Consider the following 12,548-nt stretch of genomic DNA (forward strand, 5'->3'; position numbering starts at 1 on the left):
AGGAGCTGGATGAATGGATACAGGAAATATACGGTGGAAGAGAGAAGCGTGCTGTCGCATTACAGGGAGAGCAATTAGGATCACATAACAATATGTGTACCAATTTTTGTATGAGAACGTGACTTGAACTGTAAAGTTTCACTCAAAGCACAATAAAAAAATAAGAGCTTGTATTTCACCCAAAAACAAACCAAACCCATTGCTGTCGAGTCAATTCTGACTCAAAGTGACCCTATAGGACAAAATAAAACTGCCTCATAAAGTTTCCAAGGCTGTAAATCTTTATGGAGCAGACTGCCACAACTTTCTTCAGTGGAGCAGCTTGTGTGTTTGAACCACGGACCCTTGGGTTAGCCTCTGAGCGCTTAACCACTGCGCCAGCAGGCTTCCTCCCATATTTCACCAGCAAGGGCTTACTCTGCCAGGTGGTGTTCTAAGAGCTCATTTAGTCCTCACAACAACTTCTGAGGCACTTCTGAAAAAAAAAAAAAAATTTTAGTCCTCACGACAACTTCTGAGGCACTTCTGAAAAAAAAAAAAAAATTTACAAGCAGGAAGCTAAATGTAATCAAAAGCAGAAGGAAATCTGGATGCAGATCTGAAAGGCACAGAACGGTCCCTTTCGTGAGGTGAAACAGCCCAGCAGGCATCTTCAGTGTCTTAAGAGTGGTCAGAAACCAGCGACTACATCATCCTGAGACCAGAAGAACTAGACGGTGCCCGGCTACAACCGATGACTGCCCTGACAGGGAACAAAACAGAGAACCCCTGAGGGAACAGGAGAGCAGTGGGATGCGGACCCCAAATTCTCATAAGACCAGACTTAATGGTCTGACTGAGACTGGAAGGACCCCAGTGGTCATGGCCCCCAGACCTTCTGTTGCCCCAGGACAGGAACCATTCCCGAAGCCAACTCTTCAGACATGGATTGGACTGGACAATGGGTTAGAGAGGGATGCTGGTGAAGAGTGAGCTTCTTGGATCAGGTGGACACTTGAGACTATGTTGGCATCTCCTGCCTGGAGGGAGATGAGAGGATGGAGGGGGTTAGAAGCTGGCGAAAAGGACATGAAAAGAGAGAGTGGAGGGTGAGAGCAGCCTGTCTCATTAGGGGGAGAGTAAATGGGAGTGTGTAGCAAGGTGTATATGGGTTTTGTGTGACAGACTGACTTGATTTGTAAACTTTCACTTAAAGCACAATAAAAATTATTTTAAAAAAAGAGTGGTCAGGAAAAGACCCAGGCAGCACTGGCCCAAAGCAAATGAGGCAAAAGGTTCTGAAGAACACACACAACTATTACGGGATTAAATGCTTTTAAGAAATGTTTACATCAGCCTAGGGGTCAGGGTGGGTCTTTACCAGCTAAGCAGGAGAGTGGGCAGAGAGAGAATAGTCCCCTGACCACACTGCACCAAGCTGCTCCAAATTCTGAGCAAACCCTCTCCCTCTAAGCTCACTTCTCTTCTTGCTGGAAACTTTGAAAATGGCTAAACCTCAGCAAGTACTACTTTCCCCACTGCCCGGGCATGGGAGGGAAGGAGGTGCAGGGCAGGGAGGGTAGGCCAGGAGCTCCCGCAGAAGAGCAGGAGCACAAGCTTCCAGGGCCTGAACCCCGCCTGCCATGGTCACACAGCCCACAGGGCTTCTCCTGGAAGCTCTGCTCCTCAAGGCAACAGAGTCTGTATTAATAGCTGGCTATTGGACGGGGGACAGAGTGAGGGCATGGGTGGCATGCCTCAGTGCGCTGGCCAGGCCAATGGAGCCAGCAGCTGAACAGGTGGGGCATGAGGGAGCAGACATTCTCTCAAAGGGAAAGAGACCAAGAGAAACAGATAGCTTCCTCGGCCAAGAGAGTCCACACAGCAGCTGAGGGCAGAATGTAGCCCTTCCGGGCCCTTTCCACCCTTCCATTCTGAGGACAGTTTTACCTCAACATTCAACACCACTATCTTTCCTTTTTCAACACCTAGACTTTGTATTTCAGCCCCCAATTCCCCTAAAAGGAGGTGACCAGGCAAGGATTGGGGGGCAGCGATGGGCTGACATTAATTGATAGGAGCGGCTTCGAGCAGTTCATGCTGCCTTATCTGCCTCTCCTCTGGATAGCGCGTGTCCGCCAGAGTCCGCGGGGTCGGTGATTAATAGGGGCCATCACTCACTGTCCAGGACGGCTGAAAGGCAGCAGGGAGGGGGTGGCCCTCCCCAGAACTGAGATAACAAGCAGCAGGAATAATGAGTGGTGTCACTCCACTTTTCATTTTGATGGAAAGTCATTACGGGAGTCAACGCCAGCGACAAAGAGCCATGAATCAACTGCTCTGCTATGAAATTAAAATCGAATTGCCGGCCACCCCCAGCCCCTACCCTTCCTGGGAAATGGGGATGGGTAGGTGGCTTGGGAGAGGGGTGCTATCCTGGGGTGGGCTCTACCAATGACAGAGCAGGCAGTTATGGGTAGGAAGTGGACAGGCAGCTAGTGAAGGTGACAACTCTTGTCTCCACCTTGTTTATCAGACCCTTCCTCTCCAAACTGCAGTTTCCCTCTGCCTGGAGGTAAGCTGTGATTAAAAGGAAAATACAGCTTTGCTGGCTCCAACAAGGCTGCCGCTCAACTGCCCCTCCTGGGCTGCTGGCCAGAATGGGTCAGTCTGGGCCTGGTTGTGGAAAGAAAGGAGCCCAGCCAACTCAGCTATCCCACAACCCCTTGCTGACCATTTGTAGCTGGTAAGCTGGGTATCTAGGGCCAGAGGCCAATTGGAAAAGTCCTTAACCTGGGGCTCCAACAGCCCAGGGAGCCCATCTGGATCAAGAACCCCACAAAATCACAGCCTCAACCCCAGACTTAGAGAAGCAGAATAAACAATGACCAGTAGAGTCTTTTCTCTTTTATTAAACCCAACTAGACTAACCACACCGAGCAGAAGCTGTGGTTTCAGACTGACTGGGCCACAGGGCCAATCAAGACAGCTTCCTATAGTGAGTGCCGAGGTGACAGCCTCTACTTCTTCCACCTGGGTGACAGTTCTCTCACATGGCTTTCTGCCTTCCAGTCTGCCTGGTCTCTTGCTGGGAAGGGGCCTGTAACATCAGCTTTTGGTGGAGGGTCCCTCCATCCTGAAGGCTGAAAAGATGGGTGGGCAAGACCGTGGAGGGGTGTCACAGAGAGGTTCCCATCAGGTTCACGGGACGCCCGTTGTACCTCTTGGAGATGTCAGCTTCGATCTGAAAGTCAGCAATATCAAGTGGGCAGGGAGCAGAGAGGGGAGGGGGCCTCATTTGGCAGAAACTGGGGTCCTCCAGTTTGACGGGCTCCCCATCTCTGGCTCACCAGCTTCTGCAGCTCCCTGGTCTTCTCCAGCAGCAGGTCCAGCTTGGGCTCCAGGGCTGCCTGCTCCTGAAGCGCTTCCTGCTGCTTCTGTACCATCAGCTCTTTCTTCAAGGCCAGCAGCTGGGATTGCTTCAGCTTCTGCTGGAGGAATTCAGTCACCCGGTCCACATACCTGTGCAGAGCACTCAGATGAGCATATGGTGTAGCTGTGCACCCTACGCATTCCCATACAGCTGCTGGCAAAGGTGAGGCTCAGGAAACTGAACCCCTCATTGGTTCTCAGCCTCCACATCCCTAAATCCTTTTTTGTTTAAGGAATATTCACTCGCGGTTCCCCAGTCCTGCTTGAGAAGTAAGATTCTGATTACGTACATCAAAACACCCTATACTGCCCAAAAGAGGACCCCTAGCCCTCAGTACAGAAAGTGACGTTACGTGAGGCAGGAGAGAGGTACAAGGGGCCATGAAAGAGGAAGAGGAATACACAGAGGTCAGAGCTGCTACAGACGGTGGATGCTCCCAACCAGCCCAATGTCCAGGGGAAAGCAGACCTTGGTGAGGCTAGTATCATAAACAGGTGCTGCATTCGAAGATTGGTGAGCCGGCCAATCAGATCCTGCAACACGGACACCATGGTGACCATCTTCCCCTTGGTCTGGCCCTGCAGGGTGGCTGGAGCCAGTTGGAACTGGCTCACTGACAGGATGTCTGCCTCCTCACTCATCTCCACTGCTCTCTGGGACAAGAAGATCTCAAGCTGAGGACAGAAGGGGATTTGGTTCAAACTGAGAAAAGAACTCAGAAGCCATTTTCTCCAACTGCTCAAAATGGAGGAATGAGATGGGTGGGTTAGATCCTGGCTGAGGAGGTGGTATTTCCTCTTGACCGATTTTATTGCCAGAAACTCACCAAATACCAGGTGAGAGCTTGGGGCAGCCTCTGCTGTCACTCTTGCGCCCCCATGCCCTGCCTCAGGCTGACGTAGGGTGTTGCCACTCTGGGCTTCCTCCCAGGCCTGCGGATCAGATAACTAAGAATGCAGAGATTCAAAGGGTTCTCTTGCCCCAGGGAAGATAGTTTCTCTCCTCGGGAGGAAGGAGATTCAGGGACTAGGGATCCATGTTTGAGACGTCCTAGATTAAGGCTGCAAAGAGTTGGACAAGCAGCTGCGTATCTTGTCAATCTTATTCTACCACAAAAACTTGATGACTTTTGTCCTCTTCCTCTCCCCTTAGGCTAGGAGGGGCCTCTCTCAGCTGAAAAAGTACCTGCGAGCTTTCGTGAGGCCCTCCCAATCACCAGGAGACTGGTAAGGAACAGGGCCAGAGATTAAGGAAGAGGGGCCCCCATCTTCCCAATCCCACAACACAGGTCCTAGAACACTGGCTCCTTACCAGGCTGCTGAGCATCACAGCCACAGGGGTAGTATTTAAACACTAGGGAGATCACATTGCTTTTCTGCTCAGTAACCTCTACCGGCTTCTGGCATCCCTCAGTCAAAGTCAAAGTTCTGACTCTCTTCGCCCCCTGAGCTTCTTTTCTCCTTAGCCCCAGCTCCCTCTGCTCAGCCACACTGGCCTCCTCGTTCCTCAAGCTGCAGGGCATCCCCCCCAACCTTGAGGCTTTCGCAGAGGTAGCTTCTCAGCCTGGAAAGCTCTTCTTCCGGGTAGCTGCATGGCTCTTTCCACACCTCCTACAGGTCTCGGCTTAGAGGTCACCTGCTCACGATGTCTTCCCTGACCACTCACTACCCTTTCCAACAATCTCCATCTCCCTCCCCTGCTTTATTTTCTCCATGGCACATCCTGTGTATTCACTTATCTTGCTTCTTGTTTGCCTTCGCCACTAGACTATAAGCTCCATGGAGCCAAGGACTTTGTCTCATTCACTGCTGATCGCTGGTGCCTAAGACAGCCAGGCGCGCTGGAGGTGGGTGATAAACACTTGCTGAGTGAATGAGGGGGCATCCTAATACATGAGCCCTCTGCTCCAGAACACAGTAAGCTCTCGGCGCCCTTCACATGTACACAGGGAGGGTCGGGCCAGGTGTTGGCGAGGGATGCCACCTGTGCTGGACCAGGCCCCACCCGCACCTCCCAGGGGACAGCAGTACCTCCATGAGCTCATCGATGAACTGATTCCGGGTCTCAGGGTACTCAAGGAGAGTCAGAGCGTCCGGGCCCCTAGCCACACCTTCTGGAGCTGCCAGGAAGAGAGACAGAGCGGTGGTAAAGGATAGGATCTCAGGACTGGAGAAGGAACAGACCCCAAGTTTGAGAAGCCCTAGGGGGTTAATATGGGCACAGATTCATCGCACTAAAGCCACTTCTTGTCCAAAACAAAGGGGGAAGGGTTATTACCCTTTCCCACAACTCTCAGCCCTAATCAGGCGCTCCTGCCAGCCCTTGGTGTGCAAGGAGGACCACAGAGCTGGGTTCAGAGTAGAAAGGCCGTCTTTCCATTCTGCTTGGTGGTGGGAGGTCAAGTTTCATCCTGCACTGCCCTCTAGTGGCTCAGATCATTGCCACAGCCTGTGTTGGTGGAGGAGAGGGTCAGGTCAGACTTTGGAGCCCACAGACACTCCTGGAACCCTACCGGGATGGATGGCCCATATTCATTCTCCAAAAAATTGAGAGTTTCTAGACTTAATCTGAAGAACCTCAACCTGGATCCCTCTACTCACATTATCGTCAAAATTTTGAGAAAACAACTAAATGTACAAGAAGCCTAATCTTGGTAGTGCATTTTTGTTTGCTTCTCAAGACGCAGGGCCTTGAGCAGGCCACTTCTGCCAGGGCTGCGGGGCTGTGCACTCACCCTCGGTTCCGGCTTCCAGCACTGTGATCTGCGAAACAGCAGCATCATCTCCCCAGTCTAGCTCGTCACTCCCAGCTTCCTGGATGGAGAGCAAACAGTGCCTAAGGTATCAGAGAATTTTCCCCAGCAGAGAGCTGGGACAGGCCAGAGCCCCTGATAAGTTCAACGGCTGCACATTCCAAGCGTCATAAAGACTTGCAGCCCTGATGTAGGTGGCCAAGATCGAGGTGTGGGTCCACTTACATGTTGCTACCCTCGGCTATGCTTTGTAGAGTTATCACCTTCCTACACTCCCACGCCTTGCCCCAAACACAGGAAAAAAGAAGTCAAAATTTGGATATGTCCCTTTTGAAATTCTGACTGCACTTGGTCTTAGAGCTACGAACCTCAGTGATACCTTTACAGACACAGACGATACTTCTCTTATTACTGAAGCAGTGACCGCAGAAAGTCCTCAGAGACTTTCTGTGCATCCTAACCTTTGAGTCCGAGTCCAGTGAGATGCCCCAGTCAATTCCTGCAGCCTCGGCAGAGATGCCATAGTCAATCCCTTCAGAAGTCGCCTCTGCCCCAAAGTTGCCCCAGTCAATCTAGAAGGGGGAGAAGAAATATAAGTTCCTGGAAGGTGGGTGGGAAAAAAGGGGCCTGTCTTCCCACAGCCCTCGGCTGCTTGTTAGGATTGCTGGGACTATGTTGAAATCCAATGGCCCCCAAGCTCCCCAAGAGAAAGCCTGTCTTCAGAGAGCTTGTGTGACCGAAGAGCTCCTGGTTCCAGCTTGCTGAGCCACGTCCATACTCAGGTCTCAAGAAGGTCAGAAAAAAAAAGGAGTAGGCTCTCTGGGCCCTTCCACCTATAGCCTCTCTCACACAAATCCCCCTTTCTTCCTTCTGGGAGTCTGGATTCAGGTCATAGGGATTTGGGCTGAATGTGTGGGGAGGAGGCAGCCATACTTGCACTCACATCTATAAGGCAGGTGCCTCCTAACAAGGCTTGTCTTACCGCGTCTTCTTCCACCTGCTCAGGAGGTGCCTCAAGGTGTGGCCGCTCCACCACAGAGGGCTCTGTCCCCGTTCTCCATTCATACACTGTTGAGTTTCCTCGCTTCTGCACGTATCTCAGCATTGGCAATACCTGCTCTGTGGGGCTTCAAGAGATCACATAACAGACCCTCCTGCTGACCATGCATGAAGCCAACACTGGGCTTTGACCTGGGCTATGTGGTCAAATGGGCAAGACTCTCACTGAATTTAAGTGTGTAAAATAAAGCTCAAATGTCACCTGGGAAAAATACAAGTGGGGAAGAGAGAATGGCCGGGAAAACAGGTAAACTGCCCCTCCTGCTAGAGGGAAATTGAGGCCCTCATTACCATTCACACACAAAGCCCACGCAGGCCTGGTACAAGTCGATGGCTTCCCCCAGAGACTGAGCCGCTGCTCCAATGTCAGCCAGCTGACTCGGCAGGTCCTTCACCAGGGCCAGCAGTTCTCTTCGGACATTGTCTCCCTAAAGGGGGCAGAAGAGTCGGGCCGTGGCAGAGTGGTAGAAGGTAGAGTCCAAGAGATCAAAGGAAACATCAAAAGACAGCAACAGGCCAGATAGTAGCCCAAGAAGAGCACAACTTGAGCTGAGAAGGGAGTTCTTCCCAGCAGTTAAGGAGCTGGGGCCTCTTAGACTAGACTGGTCCCAGGAAGGCAGACAGCCCGGGTGCTCCATACCCCAACGAGACCCTCTGGCTTGCTCACCGTGATGCCGTACTGCTTACAGGAGTGGTAGAACTGCTCCCGCATCTCGGCGGCCCCCGCCTGGCCCTCCTCCTCCTTGCGGTTGTACTCCTGCTGTAGCTGCTGGCACTTGGCAATCTGCTTCTTCAGTGAGGGGATCTCATAGTTGACATTCCGAACCAGGAGGCTAGAGAGTTCCACTAAGAAGGGCCCAGGAAATACACCTCAGGCCAACCACACCAAAAGGCCAGCATGCCCCAGGACACACAAATGCCCTCGTGGTGGTGAAGGGCATGGGGCTGCCTTCCCAGCTGCTGCCTTCCTAGCTGTGGAACCTAAAACCAGTCATTTAACCTCTCTGGTCCATTCCTCATCTGTAAAACAGGGACATTAATATTACAAGACCCATAATACCTATCGTGAGGAGTAAAAAAGGAAATCCATGCAAAATACCAAGCACAACTCCTTACATATAATGGGTGCTCAGTAAAATATTGGCTGCTATTATTGTTATTACTTATACTATTACAAAACATAAGCCGAACCACAATCAGCCCTTTATTGCTCCCTGTCAGGTGCGAGATGGTGGTCCCCAAGATGGCGCATGACTCTTCTTCCCACAGGACAGGGATGGGGGCACTCCACTCTATCTCACACCCCTACTCAGGCCTACCTACTCTGCTTCCTTTTCCTCCCCTGCCCCCAAGAGGCAACATCTACACCCCTGCCTCTTCCCAGACACCAGCTGTGCCTTCTATAAACCTGGTGTCCCAGAACCCTTGGAGTGGGTGGGTTTCCCCCCAGTCACCAGGACTGGGCCACTTTACCTAAGTAAGTGTTGTCCTTCTCATACAGGGCTACAATCTCCTGCCAATCCTGAGTAGGAAGAGAAACAGGAAGTGAGCCAGAAAAGCACTCTGCAGTCATATCCCAGCTCAATCCCTCAGCAGGGGAAGCCCTCCCAGTCTTCACATCAAACATAAACTCCTTGTCCTCCTTCAACTCCTAAAACGCTGGCTGGACCACCCACTTTAAGAGCATGGTGCCAACAAGTGATCCCCAAAGTGGCAGGTCTGAAAATGTCAACCCAGGGGGTAGGATCTACTTTTGGCATGAGCTATGGGGACACAGGGATAGTTGAGGAAATATTCTAAATCAGAGTCTCCCACCAGATCCTCAGAAAAACTAGAGAGGCTCTAAATCCATAGGCTGGAGGTCACTAGCTGCCCGTTCCCAGCCCTCAGCCCACACTCGCCTTCATTCGTTGTGAAGAATACCGGCCAAAAATATTTTTCGTGGAAGCCTCAGTGCCCTTAAGAAGGTCCACAATTCTCAGGCAGTGGAAGTAGTGAATGTCTGGGAAGCAAAGAAGAGTGACAACTTTGAGAATTCCAATTTAAGAACTTCCCACCTGCTCTGACAACAACATGGCGTGTGGCTGATTCATGTGAACTGCCAGTTAATGATGAACATGCACAGCTCTCCCTTTTTACTATTTTGTGTTGGAAGAAACCATCATTTATACCCCAAACAAAAATCTTTCTGGGGGTCAGCCCAGTGCTTAAGAACAGGGGAGCAGCTCAGCTGACACATACTGTTCTGGGAAGCAGGGACTCCAGCAATGTAGCCCCAAAGCACTCACAGGATCCTGAGAGTAGCTGGGCGATCTCTTCGTTCTCTGGCATGTCCTGGATGGCAGCATTGATCTTCTCTCGGATTGTCAGCACCAGACCTTGCCATTTCAGGTTGCAGTGCCTTCTGTCCACCAGCCAGTCTATACGAAAAACACCCAAATCACAGCATTCCCACTCCCACCACCAAAACCCATCACTAATCCAAGTGGAACAGGCTGAGGCACTGGGTGCGGGTTTTCTTCATACTGGTTAAGCTATAGGGGTCATGGGAGAATGAGAGTCAAGACAAACCCAAAGGGATGCTTGGGGCTGAATAGACTCCAGCAACCTGACTTCATCCTCAGGGTGATTTTTATAGAGGAACTGCCTTGACACAGGGATTAAAAAATAAAAACCAAAACTTTAAATTGATCCTGACATGAAAGTGCCATTTCTGACACTCTAAAGTCTTCATAATATTTTTGCTTCTATGGGTAATTATATCTTTCTTGCTAAAAGAGGATGCTGTTCAACTTCCACTTCCTCAGGGCTGGGATTAACCATGACAATGGAAAATACAAGACGGTTATGCTAACTACCGGATGAATGAACAACTGTAAAGCCCCTAATACCTCTAGCGCCCCAAGGACTAGGTAACACTCATCTATGCTTAACAGTGAAGTGCCACCCTGCACATGAGAATACCAACGTGACTGGCCTCCCGGAGTTTGAGCCCAGATTTGTATTTTTAGTGGAAGGTACGGGTGGATCAAGGAGTCCTGGTGGCACAACTGCTAAGCACTTGGCTACTAACCAAAAGCTTGGTGGTTCGAACCCACCTAGTGGCTATGTGGGAAAGACCCGGTAATCTGCTTCCATAAAGATTACAGCCAAGAAAACCCTATGGGGCAGTTCTACTCTGTCACATGGGACTACTATGAGTTGGAACCAACTCAAGGGTACCTAACAAGAATATGGGTGGACCGAGAGTCATGTACACGTTTCCTAAATAGGAGACAGCTATTGTGGTGAGATGGTCCTAGACTCTAATTCTCTAATTTCTTGGGCAAGCCTCTCAAACCTCTCTGTGCCTCAGTTTCCCCACATGGAAAATGGGGATAATGAGATACTGAATACAAGGAGTCATGTAGGTAAAACACTCACCCTTATGCCTAGCACACGGCAAGGACTCAAGAAATCTTAGTGATCCTCATTTTTATAATGTCAAGTACCTAAAACAGTGCCTGGCATAGAACAAAACCTCAATGAATGGCGGCTGTTTTATTGGTCCATTTCATAACCAACAGTAAGCTCATACACCAAGGTACACACGTGCTGAAGAGCTGCGACAAATGTGAAACGAAGCTAAAGACCACTGCACAGGACAAACTAAAGGGCACGTATAGTGTTGAATCCCAGATGCTGGCCCGGAACTGTTAACTAAATCAGCCACTGGTCAAACACTGGAGTCCCATTCTAGTATGAGTTATATTTCCTCTCCTGTATTTCTCAAGTTTCCAGAAAGAATAATTCTACAGATGTCACAGGACTAGAATCAAATGGTTGAGATAGTCAGACACCCTCTTAAGGACAAGACTGGCATCAAATCTATCAATCCAATAAACATTTAAAAATGGCAACAGCTGAGCAAAGGCTTGGAACAGAAGGAAGAGGTCCTTCCCCTGCTCTGAACTGGGAGGAGGCATGTGGACCACATACAGACAGCGGAGAGATGGCCTAGCCACTACAAGGTCTTATTTCCAACTGGGTCTTACGCCCCTCGATGCATAAAATCAAGGGGAGATGGAAGCTTGTAAGAAGAAAGGAGGGAAAGCTTTCTTCTGGCATAATATAACAATGCATGGTCATCAGGGCCAGACAGATTGAAGTGCCAACTTCGGGTCTGCCACTTAGTAGACGGATGTCTTTAAGGCAAGACGTTTACCCTCTCTGTACCGAAATGATACGTTTTGATGACATATGTTAAAACAGAAAACGCAAGTCAAGTGCTGGACTCTACGTTTGGTTCCTTCCCATTCCTCTTAGCGAGGCAGGTATGATCATAGGTGACGCACAGAAGCTGGCTTGGCTAGTGGTCAGTGCCTCAACCATCAGGAGTCAGGACTCCTGGCTGTTGGCGGCGACTGGGGGCAAAGAACCGGGCCTCCCCGCCCCCGACAGCCGGCTGCGCGGAAGCACTCCCTCCTACCGAGCAGCTTGCTGGTCTGGATGTCGATGGGCACGTGCTGATGTTCCTAACGGGAAACACAGCGGGGAGGGGGGCGTAAGTGCCGAGAGGGGACACGCCACTCGCGCGCTCATTTCACGGTTCCAACCGCCACCCTGCAGGACCCTGCAGGACTGGAACAATGGGCCAGGGAGGGTCGCGCCCGGGGACGAGGCCGGGGGAGCGGGTCGGGGACGGACACCGTCGAGGGGTCCCAGGCCAGACCCTCACTCCCCCATCAACCGTACCGCCACCTGCATCTCTCCGCCACTTCCGCTTCCGGCCAGGAGACCCAAGCCAGCCACGCCCCACCACCAATCCTGTGGCGGTGTGCCTGATCCTCGGTGTTGGCACAAACAGGCCTCCTTCGGCCACGTCACCGCCTTCCGCAGAACCAATCGGGGCGCATGCTCCACCCCTGGCCCCAAGCCCCACCCCCCGGCAGACTCCAAATGGCTGAGCCCGAGAGGGGCGGGAGAACGGGAAGCAGCCAATGGGAGACGCGAGGCGGGCTCAGGACCGGGGCGGGGCGGGGAGCCTGAAAAGGGCTGCAGCGGCTGCACGATTGCGACAGGCGGCGTCCGAGAGCCGACCCCGGCCGCTTCCACCTGAGGAGGGCGCTGAGATGTTTTCGCAGGAATTAATAAGTCGGTACTCGAGGTCCTAGCGCCGACCGACCGGTCCCACTAATTCTCTTCCCCCCACCTTGCCTTGCTTTACTGTCTATAGTAGTATGAACATCTCCTGTGGCACTTGTCACATTTGTCTTTCCATTCAGTTTATCTAATAGAGATGTTTAACTCTGGCTATGTGTGTTGGGCGATGAAGGCTGAGAAGAG

General features: G+C 51.4%; 1 protein-coding gene across 2 annotated transcripts; it reads right to left on the bottom strand.

Moving 5' to 3' along the window:
- Positions 1–2,871: 2,871 nt before the first annotated feature.
- Positions 2,872–12,061, bottom strand: CDK5RAP3 (CDK5 regulatory subunit associated protein 3). Of its 2 annotated transcripts, none has more exons than XM_049860757.1 (14): positions 11,958–12,061; positions 11,692–11,737; positions 9,512–9,643; positions 9,125–9,225; positions 8,697–8,745; positions 7,891–8,069; positions 7,515–7,651; positions 7,147–7,291; positions 6,626–6,736; positions 6,147–6,225; positions 5,443–5,531; positions 3,881–4,086; positions 3,330–3,501; positions 2,872–3,223 (listed from the first exon to the last, which is right to left on the bottom strand). In XM_049860757.1, the coding sequence occupies exons 1-14, from the start codon at positions 11,967–11,969 to the stop codon at positions 3,158–3,160; spliced, it is 1,524 nt and encodes a 507-aa protein (XP_049716714.1). In that variant the 5' UTR covers positions 11,970–12,061; the 3' UTR covers positions 2,872–3,157. The 2 variants fall into 2 exon arrangements, with proteins under 2 accessions (XP_049716714.1, XP_049716715.1); XM_049860758.1 differs by having other exon boundaries at positions 11,964–12,015.
- Between the last annotated feature and the right edge of the window lie 487 nt (positions 12,062–12,548).

This window comes from Elephas maximus, chromosome 19 (assembly GCF_024166365.1).
Source record: "Elephas maximus indicus isolate mEleMax1 chromosome 19, mEleMax1 primary haplotype, whole genome shotgun sequence".
Taxonomy (NCBI): domain Eukaryota; kingdom Metazoa; phylum Chordata; class Mammalia; order Proboscidea; family Elephantidae; genus Elephas; species Elephas maximus.

Coding starts and splice junctions, on each gene's coding strand:
- CDK5RAP3 (XM_049860757.1), bottom strand. Junction 8,070..8,696: donor GAAGGACAACACTTACTTAG/GTAAAGTGGCCC, acceptor GGCCCTTCTTAG/TGGAACTCTCTAGCCTCCTG. Junction 3,502..3,880: donor ATGATACTAGCCTCACCAAG/GTCTGCTTTCCC, acceptor TGCTCTGCACAG/GTATGTGGACCGGGTGACTG.